This window comes from Hoplias malabaricus, chromosome 3 (assembly GCF_029633855.1).
Source record: "Hoplias malabaricus isolate fHopMal1 chromosome 3, fHopMal1.hap1, whole genome shotgun sequence".
Lineage (NCBI taxonomy): Eukaryota > Metazoa > Chordata > Actinopteri > Characiformes > Erythrinidae > Hoplias > Hoplias malabaricus.
Window position 1 is genome coordinate 59,326,353 of NC_089802.1, and position 16,615 is coordinate 59,342,967.

The 16,615-nt window shown below is 38.0% G+C and overlaps 4 protein-coding genes across 7 annotated transcripts in view; 2 read left to right on the forward strand and 2 right to left on the reverse strand.

The window, feature by feature from the left end:
- Positions 1-15: 15 nt before the first annotated feature.
- Positions 16-1,550, reverse strand: LOC136691494 (uncharacterized). The gene is made up of 5 exons (XM_066664053.1): positions 1,545-1,550; positions 1,395-1,484; positions 553-758; positions 353-426; positions 16-247 (listed from the first exon to the last, which is right to left on the reverse strand). Exons 1-5 carry the CDS (start codon positions 1,548-1,550, stop codon positions 189-191), a joined length of 435 nt encoding a protein of 144 aa, XP_066520150.1. The 3' UTR covers positions 16-188.
- Positions 1,551-1,780: 230 nt separating this feature from the next.
- LOC136692301 (basic immunoglobulin-like variable motif-containing protein) lies at positions 1,781-5,404 on the forward strand. The gene is made up of 8 exons (XM_066665590.1): positions 1,781-1,904; positions 2,001-2,096; positions 2,774-2,878; positions 2,967-3,061; positions 3,460-3,592; positions 4,417-4,500; positions 4,693-4,789; positions 4,901-5,404. Exons 1-8 carry the CDS (start codon positions 1,804-1,806, stop codon positions 5,204-5,206), a joined length of 1,017 nt encoding a protein of 338 aa, XP_066521687.1. The 5' UTR covers positions 1,781-1,803; the 3' UTR covers positions 5,207-5,404.
- Positions 5,405-5,855: 451 nt separating this feature from the next.
- LOC136692300 (homocysteine S-methyltransferase YbgG-like) lies at positions 5,856-9,977 on the reverse strand. Of its 2 annotated transcripts, none has more exons than XM_066665589.1 (9): positions 9,839-9,977; positions 8,816-8,908; positions 8,665-8,732; positions 8,407-8,579; positions 8,180-8,283; positions 7,170-7,331; positions 6,393-6,598; positions 6,193-6,266; positions 5,856-6,087 (listed from the first exon to the last, which is right to left on the reverse strand). In XM_066665589.1, the coding sequence occupies exons 2-9, from the start codon at positions 8,894-8,896 to the stop codon at positions 6,029-6,031; spliced, it is 927 nt and encodes a 308-aa protein (XP_066521686.1). In that variant the 5' UTR covers positions 8,897-8,908; positions 9,839-9,977; the 3' UTR covers positions 5,856-6,028. The 2 variants fall into 2 exon arrangements, with proteins under 2 accessions (XP_066521686.1, XP_066521685.1); XM_066665588.1 differs by having other exon boundaries at positions 9,834-9,955.
- A 171-nt stretch (positions 9,978-10,148) lies between these two features.
- The window catches only part of nme7 (NME/NM23 family member 7), a 51,788-nt gene continuing 45,321 nt past the window's right edge, over positions 10,149-16,615 (forward strand). For all 3 annotated transcript variants that reach the window (XM_066665587.1, XM_066665586.1, XM_066665585.1), the window contains exons 1-3: positions 10,149-10,281; positions 15,262-15,363; positions 15,576-15,742. In XM_066665587.1, the coding sequence (XP_066521684.1) occupies positions 10,279-10,281; positions 15,262-15,363; positions 15,576-15,742 (272 nt within the window). In that variant the 5' untranslated portion in view covers positions 10,149-10,278. The remainder of the gene's footprint in view (positions 10,282-15,261; positions 15,364-15,575; positions 15,743-16,615) is intronic.

Consider the following 16,615-nt stretch of genomic DNA (forward strand, 5'->3'; position numbering starts at 1 on the left):
ACTATGTATTATGACAAGTGTTCAGTCATCTACAATCCCATATACTTGTGAAATCAGGCAGAAATAGCTGTCATTTTTCTTGATAAATAAATATTTATATGACTTCTTGTATAACATTCTTGAGCTTTGTTCCACAATCAGTGTGGTATCAAATGCAAATATCCCAGTCTAATGTTGGGAGTTGTGGTCTAGATTAATACACTTCTCAGCTCCATGATGTCAGCAGGGCCTACACGGCAGCAGCCTCCTGTTGACAGAGCAAGAATTGGTGTTTGAGTTGACTCAGATATGATGCTGAGTCAGGACATTCATTCCCCTATAATTTAATGACTAAAAATAAATCTTGACTAACCAATCCATAAGGCCCCTTGTTCTTTCCATTCAAGGCTGAGGTCTGAAAATGGCATTCTTTTATCCGTTTTCCACCTGTAAATACATATTTGAATTAGGGTAGCACTAAAGGTATGCTTTTACTGAAAGATGTGATGTTGATAACAAAGCCCTTTGCCTTATATAGACAGTAAAATCTTACACTGATGCCTCTTGACTCACCCTTTACTGGGCTCCCAGTCTTCTCCACTGTTGGGGTAGACCACCCAGCTCATGTTGGGTGCCTTGTGTGACTTTGCTGACTCTAGAAGTGGTTTAACTAGATCTGGAGGAGAACAATTCACTCCAACAGCAAGTAGCTGTGTAGATTTATTAGCCACTTGTACAGCCTGGGAGAACTTATTACCATCTGAAATACTCTGTGTGTCCTGAAAATCAAATTTTAATGTCTTATACAGTAACAGAATGAAGGCAGAGAGAAGCTAAACTTACTGCTAGGATGAATATTGTAGAAAAATATTATAACTGTAGTAACAGTGACAAGAACAATGAAGAGGATAACAAACCTTAAGCTAACTAGGCTTATTAACGAGGCTAACTAAATAAATTTCCTCAGTTTTGGCTTCTTTTCTTTTTATGAATATGGTTTCCATTCTGTCTTCACTAAGAGAATGTTGTCTAAGTTTATTCAACAAACTAGGTAAGTGTTAGTTACACAAATGTGTTTTCCTGGCCTGGATATGTTTGCAGTCCAGTGAGTTAACAGTGAGTAGAAAACACTGATAGAAAAAAATACGAAAACAACACACAATTTTCAGCTGATCACACGGAGGAATACTAAGGTCTGCAATATAATACTGACATGAAAATTAGCATTTTAAATTTTACTTTTTTAGGGGAAAAAACCCAATGGTCTTAACCCAATCCATGTTATTACATGCATAAAATTAGTGCAGCCCTAAAAACTGAAAAACAGTGTGTAGTTAAAACAGAAAACTATACTTTACCAGTTTTAATATTGAAAAATAATGTTGCCTAATCTTAATTGCTTTAAAGCCACTTACTTCAGTAAAACAGGGCTCCGAACCAGTGTTGCTTGATTTGTTGAGAACAAAGTGAACTCTGTAATAGTGTGACTCGTCAGTTTTGCAGAGCTAATGGAAATTCCAATGATAAGTTAGTTCCTTTTTTTTTGTTTTTTGTTTTTTTTGGACACTCATCCTGTAAGCCAATTCCAGACCACTTCTACCAGTGTATGATATATTTTAGTAGCAACACATTTTAATTAGAAGATTAAAATGCTTTTAATTAAGGATGTGTATTTTGATGTAAATTGGATCATTTAAGGCCATGCCTTACAATGTAAGCTTACCAGGTCTAGTGTAAAACCCCTGTGATATAGGCAAACCTATAACATTCGTTTTTATACTTTTTTTTTTGTCAGGTAATATTAAGAAATTTGCTCCAAAGAAAATGAAGTCATCTGACCGCTCAAGCAGAAACCTGCTGGATTTAACACCACAAGCTTCTCTGGAGGAGATCAAGCAGAGAAAAGTGCTGGACCTGCGCAGATGGTACAAGTGCAGCTCATCACTTCATGCACATTCATCCAGTAATGTATTAACAGACAGAAAGTCATTTTCCCGTCCCCCGTTTTTCTACATCTTTAGGTACTGCATCAGCCGCCCTCAGTATAAAACGTCATGTGGAATTTCTTCACTTGTCTCTTGTTGGAACTTCCTGTACAGCACATTAGGAGCTGGAAGGTATGTGACTTACAGCTCTACAGCTTTTGGACTTTTGCTCATTTCATTAATCGCAGTGAACATACACCATCAGTTAAAATTTTACCTGATACCAACTGAATCAGATTTTTTTCCTAATTGTCTTTACTTACAAGTTGATGTGTATGCATGTTAATCAATTTCAAAACATTTAAATATATGTAATTTCATTTTTTAAACAGCTTCATCATTATTGCTGTTGGAAAATAAAATATGAATCTGAAATGCAGGCAGAAAAATATATATTTTTAGTGAAATGGTAAATAGCAGATGGTTTGATCTGTCAAAAAAATTTTAGTAGGGATGAAACATAGCAGCATTTTTGCTGATATTAACTAGAGTCTCAGAAGGATGGGTATTCAGTAGGACAGACTTTGAAGATTCTTCCATGAAATCGCATGAAAATAGAGAACCATTTTAAAAGCCATGTTTATATATATATATATATATATATATATATATATAAGCTAATGGTTTTTAAATATTATTCTCTTTATATATATATATATATATATATATATATATATAAAAAGAAAATAATATTTAAAAACCATTAGCTTTGTCTCTGTTGTTTTTATAGCACACTTGTACACTTCATACATATAGCTGTCATAAATCTGTAATTAAAGAAAACTAGTAACCTTTTAATTTTTTGACAGCCTTCCACCCATTTCCCAGGAGGAAGCCCTACATATTCTGGGTTTCCAGCCTCCGTTTGAAGAAATCAAGTTTGGACCCTTTACTGGCAATGCCACATTAATGCGGTATGATTCTTCTCTTTTCTCTTGGCATATATAAGAAAGTGGAAGTTGTTGCAGTATTTTTACCGTCTCTGTTTTGGTTTTGGAGCAGATGGTTCAGACAAATCAACGATCATTTTCGAGTTCGAGGATGCTCTTATATTTTATATAAACCCCATGGGAAGCACAAGACAGCAGGAGAGACTGGTGAGCAAAATATTTTGTATTATTTAAAGTGATGATGGGTCACACACAAAGAAAAGAGTTTAAGCTAGTAATCAAAGTTTAAAACCACCATGTTTATACAGGCTGGTCAGCCATGTTCCAACAGCTGGGCTCATATAGAGCTGTGTTTATTCTTAATTATTCTCCTCAGCTAGTCTCCTTACATAAAATATTTGACTGTGCGCAACGGACCCATCAGAAAGATGACAAAACAACCCTCTGGGATCTTTTTCAGTGTAATGTTTGAGTTCACTAGTTTATAGGCCTATGCTGTGTTGGCATGTTATTGTGGCACATGGACAGGAAAAATAGCCTGATTTTCCAGAGCACACTGCACACCATATTATAATGCTCTGTTTGTTGCTCTTCCATTTGTACAGCTGAGGGAGCTTTGCTAAAGTTGACGCAGGGACTGAGGGATGAGTCTATGGCCTACATTTACCATTGTCAGAACCATTACTTCTGCCCTGTAGGATTTGAGGCAACACCATTAAAAGCAGCCAAAGCTTACAGGTACAGTACAGAAACAGGAACTCATTTTCTTCCTTATGGCTCTTTTCCACTGAATGGTACCTGCTGTACTTTACTTGGTCCTGCTGTGGTTTCTGCTTTTCCATTAGGCAAATATTGTACCTGGAACTGGGTTTTAGTTCCTGCTTGCTCGTGGTTCCAAGTGAGCTGAGTACGAAGTAAATTGCGATGTGTACATTTTGCAGAGCACTGACTGAGCACAGGGACTTGTTAATCACAGTGGAATGCAGCTCTCCAGCACAAACTAGACCATTTTAAAATCTCCACTCTGCAGTAGTGATCAGGTTTGTTTTTATCTCACTCACAACAGTAGCTTGTAAAATTATGGTGTTTTTTGAAAAGTTACGAATGCTTCTTGGACAGAGCCAGACAGCCTAGCAAGGAACAAATATACTCTACTGCTTTGTCTGAACTTGTGTTCAGTCCCACAAAAAAAAGCCTCACAAAATACATGTAAATAAATGAATAATATGTTCATTATTTGTGGATTCCAAAGCTTGCGTCTCCCATTACAGACTGTGTTTGTAATGTCAATGACTACATTTTGGGGGAAGCCATTGTAATGGGAAACCAACCAGTACCAGGGACCAAAATAGCGAGTAGAGTCGAGTACAGCAGGTACCATGCAGTGGAAAATTTACATTAGTTTTTCAGTGTTGCACTTTAAATTTCTGTGAACTGACTGGTAAGGTTCTCAGTCTGTAATAATGAACCCAATGAAACAATATGAAATAATGAAACAAGTCATAAATTTATCAACTACAGTAAAGTTGTCAAAGAATCTACTACCTTTTTTTTTGCCACAGGGGACCACTTCCTTTGAATGAAATGGAGCACTGGATCCTTATTGGGGAGCCAAGCAGAAAACACCCTGCCATCCACTGTAAAAAGTACATTTACTTTGGTTTCATCTCTATATTATGATTATGGTATGCAATGGCTTTTCAAAATGGTAGGTGTACACAGGTTTAGCATAGGATTTTTATAGGCACTGAAATTTTTATTTGCTACTTCTGTGCATTTTCCCTTTTTAATTTGTAGTATTCTGCAGAGCCTGTTACAATGCATTAATTTGTTTTTAGATGGGCAGATATTGTGACAGACCTGAACACACAGAACCCAGAGTACTTGGACATTCGCCACACAGAAAGAGGCATTCAGATTCGGAAAACTAAGAAGGTTAGTAATGGAGGAATTAAATCCCAGCCATTTCATAAAATACAGTTGCAGCTGAATGTCTTATTGATAGTTTTCAGCTTAGATTAGATTTTCATTTCTTCTTCCTTTCAGGTGGGAGGCAACCTACACTGTCTCATGGCATTTCAAAGGGTGAACTGGCAAAAGCTTGGACCTTGGGCGTTGAACTTGGAGAACCTGAGGCATGACCTGCACCAACAGGGGGCAGAGCAGAGGAGCCAGGCTTCAGCAGATGAGGGTCTAGATGACAGGGCGTCCAAACACTTAGGGCGTATAGGCCGGTCCCACAGTACGGGAAACCAGAAGTCTGATCAGGCGTGGAAACGTCTTTCCAACACTGCAGAGTACAGGCACAGAGCTTCTCCTGACAGTGACCTGGATGAGGACATTACTGACTGATCGAGTAGTCTGTCTGCCCACATACCTGTTTAAGCCAATTGAGGTTAAGCTAGATTAGGACTGGGGGTCAAGATTGCTGATCAAGACATGCCCTCTGATCAATTCACAGGCTTCTACAGAAAACACATTGGTAAAAATGGGTAGATCATGAGAATTGTGCATTTATCTATAAACCAAATCTTAGGGCAAATGTTTTTATTTGTGTGCAGATTCATCAATGTCATTCCAGACATGTGCTTCTTTGGACTTGGTGTTCATTATCTCATTATCTGGAGCACAATATGGACTAATGTAACAAACAGTAATTAAACATTAAGTACATAGAGTTCCTGTCAATGCATAGAACACTTTCAAAAGTGCATAAACATGAATAGTACATGTCAGGATTTAGAATGAGAATGAGGATTTAGAATTGAGAAGCCTAGAGTGAATGTTTTAATCATTTTGAGAGCCCTGGGCTGAAGAAAGCTTTTTATTGGATTCAGTAAACTGTGAATCAATGAGATGACATGATCTTATTTTGTATGGTTGCTAAATATGAGTTTGAAGACTTTTAGTGAAAAGATGTAAAGCATGGTGGCTTTCATGTACGTGCACTGTGATGTCCATTCTCAATTTAACACACCATATCTGAACTATGTATTATGACAAGTGTTCAGTCATCTACAATCCCATATACTTGTGAAATCAGGCAGAAATAGCTGTCATTTTTCTTGATAAATAAATATTTATATGACTTCTTGTATAACATTCTTGAGCTTTGTTCCACAATCAGTGTGGTATCAAATGCAAATATCCCAGTCTAATGTTGGGAGTTGTGGTCTAGATTAATACACTTCTCAGCTCCATGATGTCAGCAGGGCCTACACGGCAGCAGCCTCCTGTTGACAGAGCAAGAATTGGTGTTTGAGTTGACTCAGATATGATGCTGAGTCAGGACATTCATTCCCCTATAATTTAATGACTAAAAATAAATCTTGACTAACCAATCCATAAGGCCCCTTGTTCTTTCCATTCAAGGCTGAGGTCTGAAAATGGCATTCTTTTATCCGTTTTCCACCTGTAAATACATATTTGAATTAGGGTAGCACTAAAGGTATGCTTTTACTGAAAGATGTGATGTTGATAACAAAGCCCTTTGCCTTATATAGACAGTAAAATCTTACACTGATGCCTCTTGACTCACCCTTTACTGGGCTCCCAGTCTTCTCCACTGTTGGGGTAGACCACCCAGCTCATGTTGGGTGCCTTGTGTGACTTTGCTGACTCTAGAAGTGGTTTAACTAGATCTGGAGGAGAACAATTCACTCCAACAGCAAGTAGCTGTGTAGATTTATTAGCCACTTGTACAGCCTGGGAGAACTTATTACCATCTGAAATACTCTGTGTGTCCTGAAAATCAAATTTTAATGTCTTATACAGTGATGTACAACTCAGGTGATTTGTAAAGTAAACGCTTCAAAATAATAGGACTTTTTAAATTCCCTTAAACAAATAAAGCACAGGCCTGAATGAAGCCACATTCAGTTGAAAAACACTGTTGAAGTACAGTACATCAGTCAGGAAGGCTTATCAAACCATTCTAAATAACTAAATCAAATTGAGACCGTGTATCCACAGATTGAGAACATAATGAACATGCCAGGATTAACAAGAGCTTAACCACCTAGTAAATTACACCTAGTAAAGGGACACTCCATATCCCTTTTGGGATTATGTCAATTATTACATTTTGTTTAAAGGTCTAAAACTACCCTGACATGGACTGATAAAAATGGTTCTACAGACAGGAGTTATTCTCTACAAATTTAAACAGTAACTTTAAACTACCTCTTCATGTCAAGTCTTTATGAAAATGTACATAAATTTTATTCTTCTAATAATGTATATTAAATATTTGCCCACACATTAAGATCATGAATTATGGACTATTACTCTGGTTCAGTATAGGAGCTGTACATACCTTGCAGGCAAAGGAAAGCCAGGCTTTAGCATCTGGAAACTCCCTCAGTAACTCCACCAAGGCCTCTGCCTCTTTAAGACTTGGTACAGTCTCCATGGCGATGAGATCTGCTCCTGCAGCCACTAAGCAACGAACCTGTGGCCGATGCCAGTCTTTTAGCTCCTATGATAAAAGGGAGCACGGGGATGTTGGAAAGAGTGTTGGAAAAACAGTTCAGCCTATGACACGTTTATTTACCGTTAAAATACAGTTGTATAAACATTTACATAAGCTCTCCTCTCTCCATCTGCCTGTAGCAGTGACTACCAGAACTTATAAGGTAAACAAATCATTTTAAAGTGTTTTTTATGTAAGGTATAATTGTAATTCAAAATTCAAACATTTCCTTCTCATTTTGTTATGTTAATTGCTGCTTATTATAATATCACAATTTTAATTTAAAAATTAAGCATAATACATTACTTACACAATCGCTAACCTCAAAATCACCATATGTAAATCGTCTAAACGAAAACTCATATGTACTTTTGGATACAATATTCTCCCCAAGTACAGAACAAATCAATGCACATGCTTTTGCAGTGCTTTTTCTTTGATGGAACTCATAATGAATGCAGTGACCAAGCAATACTTCTTGCTTTTTTAATAAAATGACAACTGTCATTTTTAATACTATGCAACAGCTAACATAAAAGGACAAAAGGGAGAATGTTTCAATTATGAATTACAATTACAACCACAATTCCAATGAAGTTGGGACGTTGGGTAAAAAACAGAATAAAATGATTTGCAAATCCTTTTTAACATATATTCAATTGGATACACTACAAAGACAAGCTTTTTAATGTTCAAACTGATAAACTTTGTTTTTTTGCAAATATTCTCTCATTTCGAATTTGCATTGTTTTAGTGTAACTATACTATTATTAGGGGTAGTATCAAAAGAGAACAACAGTAGGTGTAGTTGGTTAATTACTATATGCTGGGTGGAGTGCTTACATCTGACTTACCTCCACACTCATCCACTTCTCATAGGCTCCTGTGTACTCTGAGCCATCATGCAAAAATGCCCCATATGGACCCAGAGAGCCGGCTACCAAAGGCACTCTTCTGTCTAATAGTTTGTAAAGTTATCAAGCAATTACTACTTACACAGTTAAATATATCTGCCATTATTATTACTACAGTATGTCTATCTGCTTCAGTGAGATTAAACACATTTCATGCTGACACATACCAGATGTTGCACAGCTAGACATGAAGTCTGTTGCTGTCTCTTTAGCTATCTGAACCCCTGACATCAGTAACTCTTCTGCGTCCTCAGGTTTGAGACCAAGGTACTTGATGAATCCTTCAATAGTAGCCTGGTATGTGGCTGTTGTGATGACGTCCGAGCCACACTGAAGAAATCTGCAAAAACAGTTATGGTTTTTTTTATTTTTCTGACATTTATTCAGTCAAGCAGAGAAAACTAAACCTAGCAGTTTGTTATCACCTGTAATGTACGTCCTTAATGGCTTTTGGGTCTGTATACAAGATTTTAGCGCTCCATAAAGGGTCCGCCTGCAGAAACATGTCTCATAAATTAATTCAGATCCTTTGAAATGTGGTTAATGATCTATAGACAAAAGGCTTCCATAAATTACCTGTAGCTGGAATCCTCTTTCCTCAAGTTCTGTGGCTAAACCACCATCCAAAATAAAGGGATTGGATCCTATGCTGTCCATTGCAGCGTCAACCTGTGTTTTTAAAAATAAAAAAGAAAAAGAGTTAAATTATCTGCTGTATTACTCTCATTCAAATCTCCCTTTCAGAATGGTTCATTAGAGGTTTGGTCTAGCCTGCCTTCTATGTCGGAGACTAGGGTTCAGTTCCCTGCTTGAGCAACACATGAAGATGCATCATTAAAGGTCCTTGTGAAAATTTTCTAACATTACATTTGCTTATAACTGTAAAAAAACAAAACCTAAACAAACATATGTTCCATACATTCAGCTAGGTGAGCAGTAATAACTAAATGCTCACTGTAACAGACTGTTTTGCACTTATACTGCACTTAACTCCTTTGTTTCTAGGTATGAGCACTGACTATTGTTTACTTTCTAGGTTGGAGCACTTACTAGATTGTATTGTGTATTGTTCTTTCTAGGTATCAGCACTAGCCCTTGTGCTGACAAGCGTCTGAGCCCAAAGGGAATTTGGACCCTAACCCATTTGTACTAGCTAGGATTAACATTCTGTCTGAACACTATGCACTTATGTGTCTGCTAAATGCTGTAAATGTAAATGTAATTTTTTGTTTGGTGGACAATCCTTAATCCAGCAGTGAAACAGTTTAAAAACTCCAGCAGCACTGCTGTGTCTGGTCCACGCGTAGCAGCAGTACCACGTCGCTGCAGTGCTGAGAATGATTCACCACCCAAATCATACCTGCTCTGGGGTGCTCCTGTGGAGGGCCTGACCATTTAAGTACAGGGTGAAAGGCGGACAAATAACGTATGCGGCGCGACAGGTGGGCTACAGTATGCAGCCATATGGTCAGTGGAAAAGACTGAGCCAGAACGTCTCTCACGGTTGTGATTCTAAGTAAAAGTATATAACAGAAAAACGCACAGTCCTATTGAAATAAACGTAGAGAGCTGTTAAAATATCTTAAAAATTGACCTTACTTAAGGCAGCGGGTTGCTTGCTCGTCAGAAGTGTACAAAGTCCATGCTTAAATCTTCTCAAATGAATGAAGCCTTTCAGCCCCAGTACCATAACAAAGTCCGCGTGTGAAGGCGGGTCACAGTAACGTTACTGCATCCGGGTTCCTCGGTTTAAAAGCGAAGGAGAGGATTCTCAGGGGGTCTCTTTTTTTCTTTATTCTCGTTTAAGAACTGTTTATGACTAGGATGTCCTACACCTCGGACTGAAAATAGTATGTTTTGTGATTTTTTAAACCTACATGGTTTTAGAAATCTTGTGTTTTGTTGCTATGGAGACGCGAGTTCACAAAGCAGAATGCTAGCGAGGGAAGAGGCTAACCTGCGAAACCGGCAGCGGGAATAAAAACAAACACAAAACCATAACCCAGACAGACCGCCGCTTCAGGACTCAGAGCTGGACCATGGTAAAGACACTGAGGTCGCGGTGATGGGGTTTTGTTAGCGCTAGTTAGGTGCACTTTATTGCTTATTTACTGTGTGTTTTTACATACTAACGGTAAGCTAACACTTGCTAATTCACTTGTTGAGAACACGCCTGCTCTAACTCGCTAACGACCGACAGGATAAGTCGCTCTCTCTTTTTGTTCCTGATACCGGAGATATGTTGGTCGTATTTGCATGTATATCGTTAGCTGAACTTTCCTATATAACCTAGATATATAAGCAGCCAATGAAGCTGTAATGTAGCTCCAGGCAGCAGGTTGTATACATATCTATTCACACAGCTACAGCTCATTTTGCATCATTCACAAATTACTAACACTAATGTCTACTTGGCTGGAGAGATACTGCAGACAATTTTTTTCTGTTGTTTTTATGCTTATTTGTATTTAAAATAACACATATTTGCTGCCAAATCTTGCTTTACACTAAGATACACAGAGAGAATGAGGAACTCTTGTTTGCCACTAGATGGCAAAGGAGCTCTTCCTTACGAATATTTATTTATCTTTACAGTACAGTAGCATTATCTTCCATCAAGTAAAAACCATCAAGTTTTATAATACATAAAATCAATTGCGTCGATGTAAACACTCTCATTCAAAGCGACCTAATGTGGCACTGCTAAAGTCTTTCAATAAACCCCCCTAAAAGTAATCTCTGTTTAAATCAGAACTGCATATTGCAATATTCATATTGCGTTAGTTATTTAAAAAATAAATAAATAAATAACAACCCATAAATCATAAAGGTGGCATAGATGTAACCCTACACATTAACCCTTGTTCAGCAGGCACAGATCTATTAATATGTAATTAGTCCCTGGCTCTGTCCCATCCAATTCCCCTGTGGGTGTAAAGATGTTGTAAGAAATCCTTACTGTCTGAACACTGCAGTTTCAAAGTATAAATGCTCAGCCATCACATCGTATATTTTGAGCATGATAAGACATATTAAAATAAGATCAATGTAAAGGAGAAAAAAAACTTGATTTTGTCTGGTTGGGGTCTTTAATTGTATGTGAAGATATTGTCTCAGCTTTTATGATGGTGGTAGAAGTATAACATTTAAAGGTAAATTCAGGGTACATATTCAGGACACTTGGGGTCTATTTGGTTTTACATGTACCTCTCCCACGTGAATAGATTAAAAACATATGTATAAAGCTGAAAAGTGTGGAGTCCCCTTTTAACTACGACAGTTGTCTTTTAGATATGTTTGTCGTGAGCTACGTTTAGCTAGATTGGACTGATTTTTAAGGCTGTATGAATATCCCAGCTCCCAAATAACAATAGTCATGTGGCATAGTAGTGTGTGGATTGTTTATTGAATTAAAGCATATGTGATTTTGTTATCTCTGGTGGTCATTTGTAGTAAAGCTATTAATTGTTGTTCATTGTTTGATGGTATATATGATTTTGTACTTCTGTTTTTTGTTTTGATCTTTGCCACTTTCACATTGTGCCTCTTAAATGAGTGTACATTGATCTGTAAGCAGGCTCCGTTCAAACAGCATGAAATGTTTGCAGTAATAGCACAGGACAACAGTAGGTGTCTGAGAAAGTGTTGGTTTCCAAGAAGGGCTCTGAAAGGAAAGCCCACTTTGGCCTGAGTCTTGACAGTGTGTGAGTGGTAGCAGATTAGCTTAGCTGGTTCCAGTTTGGTCTGGCTACACTCTGACAAGTAGGTTAGCCATGACTCTGTGAAATCTGTTTTTTGAATGAGTTTTAGTTTAGCCACCTTCATAGAAGAAGGAAGACGTTTCATGATCAGTCGTACTGCTGATTTTTGTCTGGAAGTGTTCTTCGTCTCAGCAATGTCCTCGGAGACCCAGCTGTTCTTGGGTAAACCTGAACGAGGCAGGGAGTGAGGATATGTGATCTGTCTCACGTGGGCCGCTCCCATCAGCCCTGCCATGAGAAGATTGAGACTCCAGAGCGTCCTACTGACTGATAGGCCAAGTGACACAATATGGTTCACACCAAGTTCTAAACAGCTTTGTTTATAAGTAGGAAATACGTCACATTTTCGACAAGCAGCATAATTATATAAACAATAGTTAATAAAGTTGTTACTAATTCGTTTGATGATAGGGTTTATAAAATGTGAGCTAAGCTGGAGCTACACTTCATCTGTTTAGCCCAGTATAACCCCAATTGCGTAAATGTGTTGGGTTGTTGCATCACATAGGATATCTATACAATTATACTCATGTTTTTAATGTCTCATTTCAGTCATTCAGAGTTTATCCAGTCAATTCAATCGTCAACACTTAATGCACATAGGGTATAATTATTATTTTAAAAGACACAGTTAGTGTGTCTCCAGAATCCATGTGAAGCCTAGAGTCTAGAGCTGACAGCTGAGTGAAATCTGTTCATTTTGTCTCATTCTGTACACTGAGCTCATTCAGTGACCTGTCTTCTAAAAATGGCTTCTGTTCATGGTGACACAATTGTAGAATGGAGTAGGTCAATAGCACTCTTAAAGTGTGAATGCTAGATTCTCATTAAATTGGGTTGTTCCCTGTAATGCATATAGTAAAGGTTAGGTCCATTGCAGCACTGCAGAGCAATCAGGTCTCCTTTGAGGAAAGAGAGTTTCAATTGTTACTTCAAGTGTTTTCATTAAGGTGACTGAGATGTAGAGCTGTTGTTCAGAAAAGTCAATACATCCCACACTCCTTTTATCTGGAATGTCTGGGCTACTCTATTAGAGTCAGTCCTGTTTGGTGACATCTCTTTTTGTTAGTGGCGCTTATTTTAGGAAACATGTCTGGGTATTTTTAACGCTGAAGTATAGCCTTAGTGCTGCCACTCACTTATCTTTGGTTGGTTATAACCAGTCAGGTACTTCCCCACTCGATCCCTCACTGAAATTGCTTTGACACCAGTCATTTCAGGATATTCCATATTCAAACCACCTATGGGGCATATAGTTTGCTTGTACTCATTTGTCCAGAAAAGGCCATTCATGCCAATACTATCTCTGCCATGGCTGAATGAGGAGTAAAAATAGCTTCCCCTGGGGTGTTGGGCCCCACCATACACGAGATATAAACTGCTCATTTGTGTGCAAGGGTTTCTTTAGGTCAGAGACAAATTGTACTTGTTAAAGAACAGAAAAAGCGTAAGTTCATTTTGTAAATGTCTCAGAGGGTCTGATATAACCTGGAGTCAGATAAGTTTTTTCCATATACGTTGTTAGGTTACGTAATGTGGTTGGCAAAGACAATTATATGTGGAGCTTAGCTAAGAGTAAATTAGTTTTAATTATACATTCATTCATTGTCTGAAACCACTTATCCAATTCAGGGTTGCGGTGGGTCCGGAGCCTACCCGGAATCACTGGGCACAAGGCAGGGACACACCCTGGAGGGGTTTTAATTAGGGCATGACAAATATGAAAACTGGATAACTGATACCAGCTTTGGTGGGTTTAAACTTCTTATAATGTTAACAGATGTTTTTTTCTTAATATTTAGATTTTAACTTTGCCCTTCAGTTATCATCATCCATCTTCTTTGCCGCTTAATTCGTTTCAGGGTCCCGGGCCCTTCAATTAGTTTTATTTCAATCATATTTTAGCCTACTGATGGATATGATTTTTTTATTTCTTAATTATATTCTGTAGTCCTTGGTGCAGAGCTGACTAAAGTGTTTTGCTGTTTTTCTTTATTGCCTTTATTTTTTCAATATTTTTTATTCTAATACAAGGATGGTGTCCTGTGTTCAGATTCATCAGATCAGTAAATATGTGGACATACAGAGAATAAACACAGACAGTGTTTATAAACCACTACAGTCTAATCTTTTGCTCTTTCCTCTGTAAGGAAATACGAATTAGGTTGATTTCCGGTATTTATGCACCCTAAAAATGATGTTAAATTATACCCCATTACTGACTGAGACTGATATTATTGGCCTAATGATATTTGTAAACTTTCTATGCCCTTATGAACAAACAGTGCTAAGCAAAATGAAATCAATGCGAGTAAACACATTATGTTAATAGACACTGTTTAGCCTCATGTGGAATGTAGCAGTAAGTAGCCTCTTACTTTAAAAGTAGCAGACAACCACATTTGTGAAATGGATTGCTTTTTATTTAATTAACTGCACTGCTGTTTTGAACTGTGTAGATTTACTGAAGAAAATCTTTCATTCTCTGTTTGCTGCTGTTTGCATGATAATGTCAAATATTACTAACCCTTTCAGTTATTAACGCGGATAATGGAAGTTAATAATTAATACATTCTCAGGCAGCAGACAGGGAATTCCAGCCTGTAATATATGGCCTTTTATGCCTTGTAAATGTGTAAAGTAACCCTTGATATCCATTGGTTAATGCTGCACAATGAGTGAAGTTCTCATCAGTATTCTGCTCCAGCTCTGTCTGGATCACATGCTTCTTAGATATCCCACTCGCATCTCCAGCATATGGGGCTTCCATCCAACAGGGGGCAGAGAGCGAGGTAAAGATAACAAACTCATCTACTCCATGTTTCTAAGGGCACTTTCTGACTGCTTTGAAGGTGAAACAGGTCAAAGCAGGTGAAATTAAAAAGGCTAAAGAAGCATTATTTAGTTTAGAGATAAATTAATACATGTAGCACTCCAAGTAGCATTCATTTCACAGCCAAGTCTTTTTTTTTCCCAGGACAATCATGATGTTGACTTTTAGATTCTGACCATGTCAGAGGTCCTGGGGTCTGTTTGTGCAAAAGCAGCTGTGTAAGGACTCCCTGGCTAAAGTGAAAGACCCTCGGGAGCAATGAGTGGTAGCTGGATGTTGTGACACAAGCCAGCTGCCTGCTTATGCTGGGGGTCAGGCCCAAAGTTATCTGGCTGCCTGCCCTAGCTCAGGGGTCTCTATACTGACATCCCACTGCAGGCCTTGAACAGATTGTGGAGTTCAGAGTGTTTCTGTTTTGCTGTTCACAGGAGGAGCGCTTTGCCTTCCTGGCTGAGTGGTACGACCCTAGTGCTGCTCTCCTCAGGCGTTACCAGCTGCTGTTCTACCCTAAAGATGGCTCAGTGGAGATGGTAAAACACTTGGGCTTTGTTTAGACAGACAGTCATATCAACTCATACTTCCGCAGACACATCCAGAATGCATGCAGTATTATTACCATCTTAAAAACTGATTTACATATTGTTTAATGTTTTTTCCCAAAATCTGTAAAGCCTAATTTAAAGCCAATTATTGTGTTTTTAAAGTTTGTTACGGTGACAGTACCTTCTTCTCTCCATTTCAGTTTGATGTGAAAAATCAACGTACATTTTTAAGGAGGACCAAATATGATGAACTCCATCCAGAGGATTTGTTCGTGGGGAACCGTGTGAATGTCTTCTCTCGACAGCTCAACCTCATTGACTATGGGGACCAATATACCGCCAACAAATTGGGAAGCAAGAAAGAGAGGTAGCACCCCTCTCCATGCAAAACATCACTATATTTAAAAAGATACAAAGACTTATATGAATATTTATTTTACTTAATTAGTGAGCTTCAAATACTTTGGTTACAGTATGTTGTAAAGTGGTTTTGGTAAAATACAATGTCAGTAACATTTTATTTTTTTTAAAGAAGCAGAGCTGTACAGTTTTACCCCAGAAAGGGCTTCTGTATATGTCATGTAGCATTATGAACCCTGCCGTAAAGTGTTGTTACCTTGGTGACTTCCACCATCAAGCAATTTTATCTTTGCCCAAAACTGCCTTGCTGTGGAAACCTGTTGTCACAGATTAAAAGGTGACACTCCTGCTTTGTTCTATGGCTGTGTTATAACCCAGCTAAAAATACCTCCCAAACACCTTCAGGCATTTTGATATTCATTCAAAGACTGTTCTTCTAAAAAGTTATTTTCAAGATATACTTATTCTTACAGAAAGGAATATCTTTCCACACAATGCAGTGAGCATTTTTTTCCATCCCATACATCTTAAAGGCATAATGAAGCCCAAGCTCATTTATCAAATTTGAAATAAGACTTTGGAGACTGTGTGGGGAAGTGCTCGTCCCTATCAAATCCAAATTGCATATCTCTGATTACCACTTTAATGAATCAGCCCCTCAACCTTTTCAAATCCTCATTGCTTTCAGATGGTAATTTCAATTAGTGCTAATCTGGTGACTCATATGTGGAAGGAAAACAAAATAGGCTTTCTTCACAGTAGCTGCATCTTTTCCTTCTATGTCAGCCCGTGTGCCAGGAATGTAAATCAGAGAGTGAAAGGAGATGAGTGATTAAGAATGGATTGTTTGGTTACACTCACTAAGCTCATAGGCTCAAGC